A 14,441-nucleotide genomic window follows, 5' to 3' on the forward strand; every position below is an offset into this window, starting at 1 on the left:
ATTAAGTCTCTTTCTGGTTGATTAGGGGTTCAAGTGCCTAATTAGTTGGAGTTGTGTTCCACCTGTCCATTACGTTGCAAACCCATTACTGCACTCCACTGACTTTTAGGGGGTAAAATCCAAACATATGTTCAGGCAGATTTCTTATCTCAGACCTCCAGCTTTCTGCTCACTTGCTCCTTTTTGGTCAACTCCATCTGAATTGGAAGGGGTAGAAGGCTGTTCAGTTTTCCATTGAGAGTTTTACTCCACACACAGACACAGCCCCCCACCTACTACCCCACCTCAAACGCTGATGCAGAGGGGGTGAAAGTGGGAATGAAATTCCCATTGTCTCTCTGCTCAGAATTTCAATGGTATTACAAAAGGGAAGTTTTTCCTGGGCAATGCAGCTCTTTCTAGGCTCTCCTGGATGCGTTCCTCCAGAGTACTTACACAGACTGACGTTCACAGTCATGGTGGACATTCAAACCCACTTCTCACTTCTGTGAGAGTCTTTTACTCCACGGAAATCAGAGCTGTGTGGGGCACCCGACTGCACCCCTCTCCAACACTCTCTGCCTGGAGGAGCCCTAGCAATTATCTGTAGCAATGCTTATGCACTGCCCTGTTATTCTTAGACCCAGCTAAGGGCAGAAGCAGGGAAGAAAGAGGCAGAACCCACTTCTTATCTCTTCCATTTATACCTAAGCAGTCCTGACCCCCTCAAAGAGAGATTCACATAAAAATGAGTTGTCTCAACAAGAAGTCATCAAGTGACTATTCTGTAATAGCAGCATTTTAAAAATAATTCTGTATTTGTTCAGCTTAATGTTAGTGTTCTCTAATGTTACTGTTCAGCAAAAGCACTGCTTAGTGCTACTACAGACAGTTTCTAAGTATTTATTTTGGTAAGACCCACCTGCTGGATTCTTCAAGCTGCTACAAAACGAGGTTAAAAACAGACACCTACAGGAAACAGCATATGGCTTATCTCAGCTTTTCCAGCTGCTCCACTAACCTCACTAAAGACTCATCTAGTCAAGTATACAAGAGTACTATTTCCTTGTAAATCCATGTGTAAATAAATAATAAACAACTAAAGTAAATAAAAACCAAACCACTGATTCTTTCCCACCACTATCTTTGAAACAGAGGTATAGAACTGAATTCCCCCTGGAGAATTTTGTGCTTTACAGATCTCAATCATTATAGAAAGCCAAGGAGACACAAAAATTCAACACGTTGGGAGGCAGGAGATACCAGTAGCACCAGGACTGTTGGTGTTTTGTTGCATAAAGATTGTCAGGAGCCAAAGGCATTATTTTGACTTCTGGAATCTTCAAAGACTGGTGGGGAGTCTGGGCCTATAGGCAGTAGTTTTCTGGTGGAATCAAAGTGTCTTCTTGAAAACCTGTGGTCAGTTCCTGCTCTGAAAATCACAAATCAAAATAATTGGAGGGGAAATCTCTTGCCAGTTTTGTGGCCTCTGGATGTGGGATGTCCACAGCCCCCAGTGCTGCACATCAGAGCTGCCAGGCATCCCCTACCACAGCTGAAACGGGGTAGAAGGCACTGGTGACAGCTGCCAACCCAGGAACTGGTTTACTTTACAGGACAAGTAATTCTGAATACTTGCATGCACCATTTTAAGAAAGCAGATGGGCAAAATCTGAGTTATGACAAGCCTCTTCTGTGATGCTACAAAAAGTAGTGAGCTGAACATTTCCTTTGCTGCAGGTTTCCTGTAGTCTGCAAGGGGAAAGCTCTTGTTAAATAGCAGAGACAAAACATACTAAAGGTAACCTGAGTTCTGGATCCATGCAAAGTGTAGCAGGAAATCCAGTGCAGCAGTGGATATCTGCAGAATTTATGTAACTTACTAGGTAAAAAAGATGCAGTGCCCTTTTAGTCGCCATCCTCCTCTTCACCCTTTTTATTTTACTGTGTTTGAATGCAGAAATGTAACTGAATACATCACAGATGGATCCTAAATCAATTCACTGCCTTTCAGCACCAAGACTGTAGCCCAGATTTCCCACGTTCTTGTCTCCCTAAAATCATATCCATGAAGTCAAAAGTGCACAAGCACCTCCCTACCTCTGGGAGCCTAGGACAGGACTCAGCCCATCTGGGGTACGGACATTAACTCCTGCACAAACCATATGTGCCTTTAATATCTAATACTAAATGCAAGTATTTTCTGGTATTTTGTGGTGTTCTAACTTCTAAGGGTATTGCTTCTATGATTACTGTTGGTAGGCCACAGAAGAAAACATTTTAAGTACTATTTCAAAAAGGAACACAATACATCTGTAGGCAATTATATAAAAATTCAAATGTTAAGCCACAATTCCTGAACACAATACAAGAAACTTGGATATTCTAAAATAAATCACACCAAGAAAGTGGTGCGTTCTAACTTCATTTTTATCCTGTCACCCAGGGATTATGTAAATAATCCTTGATACTCAGTAGTCAGGGATAACATTAATAACTCCCAATGAGACCATAACCTTTTTATCATTGAAGAAATTGACACAGAAGGAAGTTAATTTATACTTGTCTTGGGTATATTTTAGTTTGGAAAAAAGACCCAGTAAATAAGAGTAATTTAGAATATTAGGTATCTATGTCAGCCTTGTGGTTCAAAAATTTGTAGTTGTTTATAAATTTCAAACAGTTAACTTTATTGTAAACTTTATTGCGACAAATGGATGATTTGCACAAAAAACAACAAAAGTGAACAGATAACACTGTGTATTCCAAAAGTATACTCTTGCTGGCATAAGCAAGATGTGAAAAATTATCCACAAAAACATTTTAAAATAAACCCAAAGGATTCTGCTGAATTGTGAAGCAATCAACTTGGTAACATATGAACACACTGTTTTCCATAGAAAACAAAGCAAGACCTTATCTGACAGACAACAAAACTTGACTGGAATCTAAAGCTGCAGAAACCACCTGGAGATTGCTGACTCTGATCACACCCCACAGCAGAGAGGCAGGCAGGACTTAGTCTCTGTGTGTGATCTGCAGACTCTGCATCCAGTCCAGTGCCTGGCTGCTCCAGGTACTTCCCGTTCTGTGCAAGGTCTTTGGTGTGAAAGGACAAGTGGACTTTTACCTAAACACAGCCCATCTGCTGTTCTGGAGGTGGACACTGTAGAAAACTGCCCAGGAACCACACTCTCTTGTCAGTGACCATGAGGTCAGCCCCGTTTTTAGCAGATTTGAATACACCACTCCATGGGACACAGGCAGATATTGCCCTGCTGCCATTCAGCAGCAACTCCTGTTGCTGAAAAAGGCTACTGAGAAGGCAAATAAAATTCATAAAAAATTTTCAATATGAAACTTTTCTCTCTTACGATTCTTAGCACTACCAGTAGAGAGCAGCAGAGTAGGAACAGGGACGTGAGTACACAGAAACAGCTCAGCAGCAGCATTCTTGCAGATGTGTAATAAACTATTGACCCAAAACAATGATGTTGCCAGGTAATAAGTAAGTAATAAGTAAGTAAATCCTGGCCTCTATATCAATTTACCAATTCAGTATCAGTTTGCAGACAAAATGGTAAATTGGTGTCAGATGGAATTCCAAGGAATTGAGTTATATTAAAAATTAATCAAGATGAGGAGAAGCCTAGTGGCTTCACTGACAAAACATGTCAGCATTTCCCAGCAAGAAACCACCTGCTGCTATTAAGAGATCTGTTTGAAAATGTTGTTCTCTTTGAAGACAAATTTGGTTTTAAGTCACTGAAAGTTATCTGGCCAATATACAACTAGTATCCAGATTTTCCCCTGTGTAATTGCTTACTAGAGGCCAAAGACAAAAAAACATAGCACAGACAAAATTCTTGGAGAATGCTGCAAAAAGCATCAATGTATTACACAAACAGTACTTTAACATCTGTATTGGAAGCAGTGTCTATAAGACGTAACTCCCCTTTCTGCTTTTTCAGTTTGAGTCAAGGCTAAGAAATGTTTGCAGTGGAAGAAAATGAAAGTTTTCAGCTTTCTTATTCCAGAGTTAAAAAATAAAGACAATATTAACTCTATCAAACTTTACAGCTTTCATTTCTTTTGTAAAAAAATATAATATTTTATATAACCAAAAATATATTACAGATGCCAGCACACACACCTACAGTTCTGCTTCAGTGATGTTCTCATCAGGGCAACAATAGTATTCCACAAAACAGATCTGTCCATCTTCATTCCTAATCATATACTGCAGTGACAGAAATCCTTGAGCATCTGTTCGAATGGACACTTTGCAAGACAAAGCCAATGCCTTTGTGGATGGTTTAAGCAAAGAAATCTTGTATCTGCAGGAGAAAATGTTATTATTATATATTATTTCAATAATATGAAAAAAATACATTGCGCAAAGAGAGGCTGAAACATTAGTCACTAATAAAGACCCAGAATAAACACAAATCAATTAGGAAGACGCTTATTTGGTCTTTCCCTGGTAACAACATTAAACTGTCATTGTCAGCACTTAGCTTTTGATTACAGACACAGTCTTTTATCAGATGGGGAATATTTTTGCCCCCTCATACTAATAAAATAAATGTTACAGCAATGCAAAAGCAGTTTTTAAACTTCCTATCAAGAATGCATGACCTGGCACAGAGGGCATCAGTCACTTTCTAACCTGTTAGTCTGGGTCTGGTTACAGTGGAATGCTTCCATCAAATCAGAGTCCCTAGGGTAGTCTAGATGTGCACTTCCAGCATTTCCAAAAGTGGATAACCTGGAAGACAAAAAGCACCATCTCAAAATACCTGATGAGAGCTCTGTAAAAACTCACCAAAATGAGTCATGGTACATATCACATGACAGTTTCACAAAACAGTGCTGTTTGTTTCACTTTATTTAATCAAAAATGCTAAACTGTTCACACCAGTGTCACATTTATGAAGTTGTCAAAATACTCATTACTATGTTAATTAGAGAACATACTGTGATTTGCTATACTCATTACAATTCTTCCTGAAAGGAAGGAATTAATTCTAAAATAGTTCCCCTCTCTCCACTGTGAAAACGTCCACTCCTCACCAAAGATAGCCAAGCACAAACATTTGAGTTGAAAGCCATTTCTAGTACCTGAAGTAGGGTTTATCTGGAGACATGGTAATCTGCAGAACTTCACTGGTCATGTCCAGTTCAGCAAATGCCTCTCGCAGTCCCTCTGACTGCAGGATAATTTTATTAACAACCTTTGTACTGCAGAAATCAAAATCTAACAACTCCTCAGGTTCTTGAGTGTTGATTTTGCACACTGTTACCACTCCTCCTTCTTCCAAGAACAGCATCAGGGGATACCCATAACCACGGTAACACAATCTAAGGGCCGTTGATGTTCCTGAAAATGAGAATGAAATACACATTCTGCAGAGACCACAGCTAGGGCATTTTCTAAAGTGAAAACTTTAGAAAACTCACATTTTTCTGGCACACAGGCCACAGACCAACCTTAGTGCTGCCTCCCAGATACCCCCTGAAATGCTAATGATTATGCAGTAAAATTAAATTACTTGCGTGGAGACAACTCAAATCCAAATAATTTCACCCACCACAAAAGAAACACCAGCTGTGACAATTAGGACATACTACAAACAGTTTAGAGGAATTGGAAAATCCTCATGGTCCCGTGGCTCTCTCTGGCTCACATCATCCTTCCTTACTACTCTTGTTACTTGTGCAACCCAAACTGAAGCTAATACAGCTGAGCTTGTGCTGTGGTCACACCCTCCTGTGGCAGGTTATCAACACCTAACCCTCTGGTTTCCCAAAATCACAGTGCTCTTTAGTACACTCGATTTCGATCTTTAGGTCAGCCACAAACAAAACTGTAGAGGAATGAGGAGCTCAAGGCAGAGCTGCAAGGGCAGAACTGCCCAGAAAGCTGCCATGGTATCACTCCACGCCACGTGAGTACTCATCCTGCAGCACCCACACAGCCTCCTGTGGATTCATGGAAATATACCACACCTGGCAAGGAGCTGGTTCCAAAAATGGTGAGGCAGTCCAGAAGAACAGACAGACTGATCCGGAACATCACAGACTCCTCCTGAACGGAAAATTCCTGAAAAATTTCTGCCTGTAAGTTAAAGAAAAGAGACGAAAAGCTGGGAGTTTCTGCAATTATTTTACAGTTTAAACTTCAAGGTTTCCCATCTAGAAAGCAGTGCAACACAAAGTGATTTCTACATGCAACACAGCAGTGATTATAGAAAAATGGGTCTTCATCCTCAAAACTAGGAAAACACAATCAAACCACACTTGAAACGAGGTAAGATGGCATAAACATGAAATCCTAAGTACTTGTCTATTATGGTTTAAGTACAACCTACAAACAGTAAAACTAGAGCTGTTTACTTCTGGAGCTAGAAACATTCATGGAACTGTACAATATATCACCCTTCTCCAGTAACAAATACTTACACTTTTTATGCTCAGTGCATGAATAAGCATTCCAAACACTACAAGGACATAAGAACAGATCAGAACAGTGACTTCACCACTCTGAAGTATGTGCTGAATCCTGCCTTTGACTAGCCTGATAGGGATAAACTGCTCCTTGCTATCCTGTCTGTCACTGGAACTCACTGCTTTGTGGTACCTACAAGAACGGAGTGTCTCAGAAATAAACCAGGGTGGCATGAGCTGCTTTTGGAAAAGTAATTTCATATTTTCCTGGCAACCCAGAGGGAAAACCCCATCCTGGGGTGCTTTGAGCATAGCACAACCATCTTTAATCTAGTGTCTGTGCATCTGTACTCTTTCAAAACTAACATAAATCCAACCTTTTAGCTTTGGGATGAGCTATAGCTCAAAACAATTAAAGAGGGATACTATGAGGACTTCCTGTGCAACTAAGCACAGCACAGCCAGAAGGAGCCATGAGTTTGGAGGGCACTAATACATTAGATGAGGGTGCAAACCCACTACCCTGTCAAGTGCTCAGGGATGTACTCCTGCAGGGTTTGGAATTCCAGCAGCATGGACACCCATAAACAAGGGCAGCCTCACCATGGCCCTTCCTCCGTGCCAGCTCAGGCACCTCTGCCTTGCTTCCAGCAAAATCTCCCCTTCTCTGCAGGTGAGCACATGGAATTGTTGGGGTTGGGAGGTACCTCTGGAGATTATCCAGTCCAACCTCTCTGCCAAGGCAGAGTCACCTGGAGCAGTGACACGGGAACACATCCAGAACACATCCAGGCGGGGTTAGACTGTCTCCAGAGAGGGAAACTCCAAGACCTCTCTGGCATTCTGTTCCAGTGATCTACCCCCCTGAAAATAAAGAAGTGCTTCCTCGTGTTGAGATGAAACTTCGGTGGTTTTATTTTATGCCCATTGCCCTCGTTCCTGTCACGGTCACCAGAGAAAGGAGTCTGGCACCATCTTCTTGGCACCCACGTTTGAGATATTTATACGCATTAATGGGACTCTCAGTCTGCTCTTTTCCAGGCTAAACAGACCCAGCTCCTGCAGGCTGCCTCGCAAGAGATGCTCCAGTCCTTTACTCATCTTTGTGGCCTCCGCTGGACTCTTTGTCCCCCCGGTGCCCTGACAGTGGCGGTAACCGGGGCCTGTGCAGGTTCTGCAGCAGCCGCGCCCGCCCCTCGCCCGTGTCCCGGTACCTGGATGAAGGCGTTGGCCTGGATACACTTGGCATCCTCCACGGTGACGCGCAGCCCGCTGGCCGTGGCGAGGCAGGTGGCGTGGTCCTGGAAGTGCACGGCCCTCAGGAGGCTGGACAGGTGCCGGGCATTGTCCAGGCTGGCCGACAGCGCGTAGCGCTCGCCGCTGGCGGGCGGCTGTGCCGAGAACGGCATGGCCCAGCACCGGGAACGCCGCAGGCGGGAGTGCAGCGGGCGGAGCGCAGGAGGCGGGAATGTAGGAAGCGGGAGCGCAGGAGACGGGAATGCAGGAAGCGGGAATGCAGGAGGCGGGGCACGGGCACGGCGAACGGAGGGAGCGCAGGAAGTGAGATCACAGCCTCGGCAGCGCAGGAAATGCGAGCGCCGGAAACGTGACGCGGGAAGCGGGGCGGGCCGGGAGCCCTCGCGGCATGGCGTGCGGACCGATGGCGGCCAAGAGGAAGCGTGGAGCGCTGGCCGCGGGGAAGGCGAAGCGCGCCAGGAGCGCCCCGAGCGCGGGCGAGGCGGCGCCGGAGGGCGGCCCGAGGGATGGCAGCGTCCCGCCGCAGGAATACAGCATCCCGCCGCCCGTGTCCCAGGTACCGCCGCTCGGCCCGGCGCTCCGGTTGTGTGGGGGAACGCGGCTGAGCCGTGACAGAGGGGTTTGTTCGTGGTCTTTTGTAATAGCGGCACAAGTAAAAGTAAACGGGCGGTGCGTTGTTTCCGTGAGAATACGTGAAAAGCGCTGTCCTGGTCGATGTCGGTAAGATGTGTTACCTCAGTCTCAGAAGTATTGGGAAGAGTTGGGCAGTTCTCTTGCATACAGAGGCTGTGTGGAAACTGTGCCTGTTCCATTTAGGAATCATACGGAGAAGGTTTCGGTAATTGTTTGCTTGTAGGAAAAACGTAAAGTACTGCGTGTAAACACAAAGATTTCGCAATTTCGACAGGAGAAGCTGGCTGTGCTCTGGAGCTGTTCCTGAGCCCATTTTGCAGGAAAATAAGCGACGCACGTGGGTTTTTAGCAGTTGGGTGGGAGGGAAAGGCTGTGCCCGGGAGCACGCTGTGGATCGGGATGAGGACGGCTCCTCCTGTAAAAGCAGGGCCCCCTGTTCTGTAGGGCAGTCTCCACTCTTGCTGAGAGCGTGGGTCTGTCTGCACGGGAGATAAAAACGGAGATTCTTGCTGTGTCTTTCTGTGTTCGCTGTCCAAACTGTAATTTTGCTGCATTATAATAACATTAAGGCTAGCAGCTTCCCATGTGACTCTTGTGTCTTTTTTTCTAGGGCAAATGGAAAAACAAGGAGCGAGTGCTGATATTCTCCTCTCGTGGAATTAATTTCAGAACAAGACACCTAATGCAGGACTTAAGGACATTGATGCCTCACTCTAAAGCAGGTAGGGGTTGAACATCATTCCTAACACATTTTGAGAATGCTTTTAAACCAAAAGCTCCTAACAACTTGTTCTTTTATTTTTTTAAATGTGGTACAGAAGAGTTTTGATGAAACTTGTATCTCAAACAAAAACCTTTTGAGCCAACAAGTACAGCAATTTTTGTATAATAGTATTTTCTGGGAAAATTGAATCCTATGGCATCACTCCTGAGTCTGCACAGTTGGTTTTGTTGCTATGTTTAGATATTCCATATATTCCATAACATGACAATTTGATAATTACCGTTTTGTTTATAAACTAGTAAATTTTTTGCAAAAAACCTGACTTACAATAATCTCTTGTATTGAATTGGTTTTCCAGCCTTGTAAATGTTGACTTTATCTTCCAGATACAAAAATGGACCGTAAAGACCAGTTATTTGTAATCAATGAGGTAATTCAGGTTTTATCTTGGTGCTTCTTTATTTTATTTTATTTTCTGTGGAAATTCAGTATGCAAGGGAAAAGGGCAACCAAGTTCAAAGTGTAACTTCATAGGTGAAAAATTACTGATACCCAAACAGCCGAAAGTTGACTTTTGATTATTAAAACCAGAATGAAACTTATAATTAGATACAGATTTTCATCATGAAGAAATACAGCACAATGAAGAAGAAATACAGCATCATGTGCTTTTCTGTGTAGGTGAGAAGTGTAGTACAGCTTATGCTTAAACAATGCAGGACACAAATACGCAGCCAGCCCAAATGTAGTAGGAGGTTGATAGTTCTGAACCTAGAACCTAATGTCTCAGCTCCTGCTCTTGTGATTGTATCTGGAGAGCTTATCAGGTTGTTTGTAGCTTTAGTGAGGTTATTACTCCTTGTAGTAAGTATGTGAAATTTTTTTTTAAAGCCTAACCAAAATTTGGGTTTCAGTAGATGTCATTTCATAAGACAAGATCTTTGCTTTTGAAGTTGCAGTTTGGAGAGGAGAAAATATTAGAGATGAATGGGGAAAGTTATCAAAAATGTATTCAGGATGTTTGTAAGCAGCTAACTTGATGTGTCTTGTGTAGGTGTGTGAAATGAAAAACTGCAATAAGTGCATCTTTTTTGAAGCCAAAAAGAAACAGGATCTTTACATGTGGTAAGGAAATGTTATGTTTTGTTACATTTCTGTTTATAGCTGCAATGCTTCAGTTCTAGCAGAAGTTTCCTACTGTAATAATGAAGATGCATGAAATACTGCTGCTTAGTTAAATTTGTTCTAATATTGCACTTCTGTGGATAGTGCAAATTTACAATGTGTGAACAGCTTTTGGTGACTGTTTGCAGAAGCATTTTACAAAATTATTTAGAAAACAAGTGTTTATGAGCTTTTTAAAGGAACTCAGTACAGCTGTAAAAGTGACAGAAACTACTTCAATGCAGGAATAGCTAGTTGGGGTGTATTCTCCCTGCTGTTAACATTTTTCTTTCTCTCTTCCCCACCACCTGTCCTCTGAAGGGTTTCAAACACACCACAGGGACCATCTGCTAAATTCTTGGTGCAGAATGGTAAGCTGGTGGACATTATTGTGTTTGTATTATTGCTGTTCTGTCCAAAATATTTTCTGTAAGTAATAACGGTTTGTTTTTTTTTAAATCACTGTAGTTCACACACTGGCTGAATTGAAGATGACAGGAAATTGCCTAAGGGGCTCAAGACCCCTTTTGTCTTTTGATCCAGTAAGTATAGGTTTTATTTCATTTTGGTAGGTTCTTATTCTTTTTGCATGACTATTGCATTTAGCCTTGTATGTAAAACAACGTTTTTATTTTTTGTAGATATTTGACCGGGAGCCACACTATGCCCTGCTAAAAGAATTGTTTATTCAGGTCAGTCTATAGTTCCAGTGTTTCTTCACTGGAGATGTTTTTTTGCAACATACTTAAGAATCGCAAGTGGTTTTTTTTTTTCAAGCAGCAGTTTTACACTTCTGAACTTTGAAAAGATCAAAAAGGATTTGGATCATATTCTTAGCATGACTCAGACACTTATTCTTAAGTTTTGGGTTATGAAATGTAACCTTGGTTCGGGAACTTAGTAAATTAAATGGAGTTTAAAAATAGCCATTTGTGTTTGACCTCTTAAATTGCAGATGTTCAGAAACTCTGCCTTTTATTACAGATATTTGGTACACCACAGTACCACCCCAAAAGCCAGCCTTTTGTTGATCATGTCTTCACCTTCACCGTCACTGATGAAAGGATCTGGTTTCGCAATTACCAGGTGAGTGGTCTCTCCTAGCTCTTCAAAAGGAGGTCAGTGGAATAACTTCATATCAAATCCACCAAATGAAATAAGAATCATGATTATTGTTACCAGGATATGCCAGCCCCTAGTGCTTGCAGATTCAGTGTCCTGAAATTACAGCCTTCTCCCATATCTCTGGAGAGATCTGGTTCACTGAACTTGGCATTGATTAAGTTGTGATTCTGTGAGGGATGTCTTGGTGGCAGTTCATACTACCCAAAGCCTAAACTGTACCTTAACCTAAATTGCTGCTTTGACCCAAAGTGATCCAGAGCTTACTTTCTGTAGAAGGAATTCACAAATACAGAGTACTCCAAAAGCTTGCTTGAATTCCTAAGAACCGCTCTATGTACAGACCTGGGTTTATGCAAATCTTAACTAATCAGGTACCTTATCTTGAATTTAAGTTCAATTGTGTATTACCATATATATGCAAAGCGCCTGCAAGGTCATATGCTTTGATTCAATCTGTGAGAAATTGAGAAAGTTTTCTTTTTATTGCAGATAATAGAAGAAGATGCATCTCTAGTAGAAATTGGGCCTCGTTTTGTCCTGAACCTCATAAAAATCTTCCAAGGTAGCTTTGGAGGACCAACTCTCTACGAAAATCCTCATTACCAGTCCCCAAATATGGTAAGCAGTTCTGTCTTAGTTTTCTCTTTCATTCAGCAACTAATTTGAAAACCAGCCTTGCAGTCAGTCTGTGCAGGAACATCAAGTATGCCTTTCCCCATGACCCTTTGTAGTGCCCTAAACTAGTGACAGTTTGAGGACAGAGTAGTTTTGTGATCATGAAGTGAATGCAGAAGTCATGTCACTGAAAAGATGATGTTACACTGAGGGTCTTGGCCATTAAGCAGAGAAATTAGTGTTAAAGAAATTAGTTTCATTAATAACAGATTTCTTCCATCGTGCTTATTTGAAACATGATGAAATTTAAATTCTTATTTGTATAGCATCGCCGCCTGATAAGATTGTCAGTGGCAGCTAAGTTTAGAGAGAAGCAGCAGGTGAAAGAAGTGCAGAAGATAAAGAAAAAAGGGACTAAGGTCCTTGTTGAAGAAGATCCTACTGAAGTAGTCTTTGAAACTCCAGCTGAAGAGAAGCCAGTGGAAATACAGCTTGTGAAACCAGAGTCAAAGCCAATTGTTAAAGATAAGAAGAAGCTACGCAAAATTCAGAGGAAAAAGCAAAAAAAGCTATTCAGAACTGAAGGATCTGCTTAGATGTTACAAGGAATGAAACTTCATACAAAATCAACCGCATATTGTAAATATTTGAATTTACATTGTACAGACGAACATGTCTGAACTTCAGTTTTAAGTGAACAAAACATACATTTCTTTATAAAGATTGAGTTTGCATTCTTTTATTGTCTTCTGGGGTTCTGAGTTTTCAGAAATAACGTGGCATCTCATTCAGCCTGGCCCTAAACACTTCCAGGGATGGGACATCACAACTGTTCTGGACAACTTCTCTGGGGCTATTTCTTTGTTACATACCTTTAGTTGACAGTTCCTGATCTCATGACCTGGTTCATCCACTCACTAGTTCTGCACTCCCCCAGACTTTCTTGTGTTTCAAAGTCTTGCCCATGCCCCGTTTCTGTTTGATACCTCTGTTTCAATTTCCAGCATCTTAATGCTGAAAAGACACAACAGGCTGGAGAGGAAGCTGACCTGTTAAATTCTAAACACCACCCCACCCAGCAGGGCGAGGGAAATCCCATGTAACTTCTGCACCAAAGTGGTCTGTGTGCCATGTGGTTGGAAAGAAAGACTGGTGAATATAGGCATGTGCTCCGTTCACATAGTCCAGTACATAGACATCTGAGTTGGAAAGGACTCCCAACAGGATAATTGAGTCCAATTTAACTCTTTGCAGAACTTTGTAACACTATGCCCTATGACTGAGGATCATACAGGCCCTGTTTAACTCTTGACAGGCTTGTTGCCACTTCCCTGGGAACTGACCATCCTCTGTGTAAAGAGCCTTGGTGTCCAACAGGAACTTCCCCAACACACTGTCCTTTAACCCCAGCTGCCAACTCAGCCCCAGAGAGCTCAGTCTCCCTTGGTAGGAGGAAGGATAGAAATGAAAAGTTATGAGTTCAGATAAAGACTTAAGAAAAAACCAAAGCTTTTTGTAAAGCAAAAGCCATGCACAGAAGCAAAACAAAACAAGGATTTTATCTACTATGTCCCGTGGGTAGGGACATATTCACCTCCCAGGAAAGCTGGGTTCCATCACATGTAACAGTTACTCAGGAAGACAAATGTGTCACTGTCAATGTTCCCCCCTTCCTCCAGCTTTGTGTGCTGAGCATGGTGCCATGCTGTGTAGGACAGCCCTGCAGGCAGCTGGGGTCAGCTGCCCCGGCTGTGTCCTCTCTCACTTTCTTGTGCACCTCTATGGTGGAGGGGGTGAGAAGCAAACAAGGGTGTGAGTCTGAGCATTGCTCAGCAATAATGCAAGCATTTCTGTTACTATCTGCGCATCATTTGTATTTTCAGCACAAATCCAAAACCCTGCTCCCTACCTGCTACTGTGATGAAAATTGACTCTAAACCAGCCAAAACCTCCTGTGACAAGGGTGTGTATTGGAGGGAGGTCCCCTCTCAGCCTCCTCTCCAAGCTGAACAAACCATGTAATCTCAGTTGCTGTGACCTCTCTTCATCTAAGCTGCCCTTCTCCTGACAAACTCCAATAGCTTTATATCCTTCTTATGTTGAGGTGACCCAAACTGCCCCCAGCACTCGAGGTGAGGCTGCCCCAGCCCAGAGCAGAGCAGGACAATCCCCTCCCTTGCCTGGCTGGTGATGCTGGGCCTGATGCCCCCAGGACAGGGTTGGCCCTCCTGGCTGCCAGGGCACTGCTGGCTCGTGTTCAATTTGCCATGTTTGAATTAAACACTGAGATTAGGATTTCCAGATTTTACCTTGAGATCAGGGCCTCTAGATCTTGCTGTATCATCCAAAACTCAGTTTGTGTAGTGCCCACTGATACACACCTGACCTAGAGAAGGAAAGCGACTTGGACCAACGCTAAAATCTCTGAAAAGCATAGGTATAAAAAAAAGCTGCCTTGAGAATGTGCACTGTGCTGGCTGTACCACTGAGCTCCTCA

The 14,441-nt window shown here is 42.7% G+C and overlaps 2 protein-coding genes across 2 annotated transcripts; one reads left to right on the forward strand and one right to left on the reverse strand.

The window, feature by feature from the left end:
- Window positions 1–2,662: 2,662 nt before the first annotated feature.
- On the reverse strand, window positions 2,663–7,929 carry RAD1 (RAD1 checkpoint DNA exonuclease). The gene is made up of 5 exons (XM_066569605.1): window positions 7,641–7,929; window positions 5,989–6,097; window positions 5,101–5,359; window positions 4,649–4,747; window positions 2,663–4,316 (listed from the first exon to the last, which is right to left on the reverse strand). The coding sequence occupies exons 1-5, from the start codon at window positions 7,833–7,835 to the stop codon at window positions 4,133–4,135; spliced, it is 846 nt and encodes a 281-aa protein (XP_066425702.1). The 5' UTR covers window positions 7,836–7,929; the 3' UTR covers window positions 2,663–4,132.
- A 114-nt stretch (window positions 7,930–8,043) lies between these two features.
- On the forward strand, window positions 8,044–12,668 carry BRIX1 (biogenesis of ribosomes BRX1). The gene is made up of 10 exons (XM_066569606.1): window positions 8,044–8,239; window positions 8,927–9,038; window positions 9,427–9,470; window positions 10,095–10,165; window positions 10,526–10,575; window positions 10,673–10,746; window positions 10,846–10,896; window positions 11,189–11,290; window positions 11,819–11,947; window positions 12,271–12,668. Exons 1-10 carry the CDS (start codon window positions 8,072–8,074, stop codon window positions 12,538–12,540), a joined length of 1,071 nt encoding a protein of 356 aa, XP_066425703.1. The 5' UTR covers window positions 8,044–8,071; the 3' UTR covers window positions 12,541–12,668.
- Window positions 12,669–14,441: the final 1,773 nt, after the last annotated feature.

Source organism: Molothrus aeneus, chromosome Z (genome assembly GCF_037042795.1).
Source record: "Molothrus aeneus isolate 106 chromosome Z, BPBGC_Maene_1.0, whole genome shotgun sequence".
NCBI classification, from domain to species: Eukaryota; Metazoa; Chordata; class Aves; order Passeriformes; family Icteridae; genus Molothrus; species Molothrus aeneus.

What these genes read in the sequence shown, in the direction of transcription:
- RAD1 (XM_066569605.1), bottom strand. Translation starts at nt 7,835, where the DNA reads ATGCCGTTCTCGGCACAGCCGCCCGCCAGCGGCGAGCGCTACGCGCTG. An exon ending in AGGCCAACGCCTTCATCCAG is followed by an intron (nt 6,098 to 7,640) that starts GTACCGGGACAC and finishes TTTAACTTACAG; the next exon opens with GCAGAAATTTTTCAGGAATT. An exon ending in TGGAACCAGCTCCTTGCCAG is followed by an intron (nt 5,360 to 5,988) that starts GTGTGGTATATT and finishes TCTCATTTTCAG; the next exon opens with GAACATCAACGGCCCTTAGA.
- BRIX1 (XM_066569606.1), top strand. Translation starts at nt 8,072, where the DNA reads ATGGCGTGCGGACCGATGGCGGCCAAGAGGAAGCGTGGAGCGCTGGCC. An exon ending in TCTGGTTTCGCAATTACCAG is followed by an intron (nt 11,291 to 11,818) that starts GTGAGTGGTCTC and finishes TTTTTATTGCAG; the next exon opens with ATAATAGAAGAAGATGCATC. An exon ending in ATTACCAGTCCCCAAATATG is followed by an intron (nt 11,948 to 12,270) that starts GTAAGCAGTTCT and finishes TTATTTGTATAG; the next exon opens with CATCGCCGCCTGATAAGATT.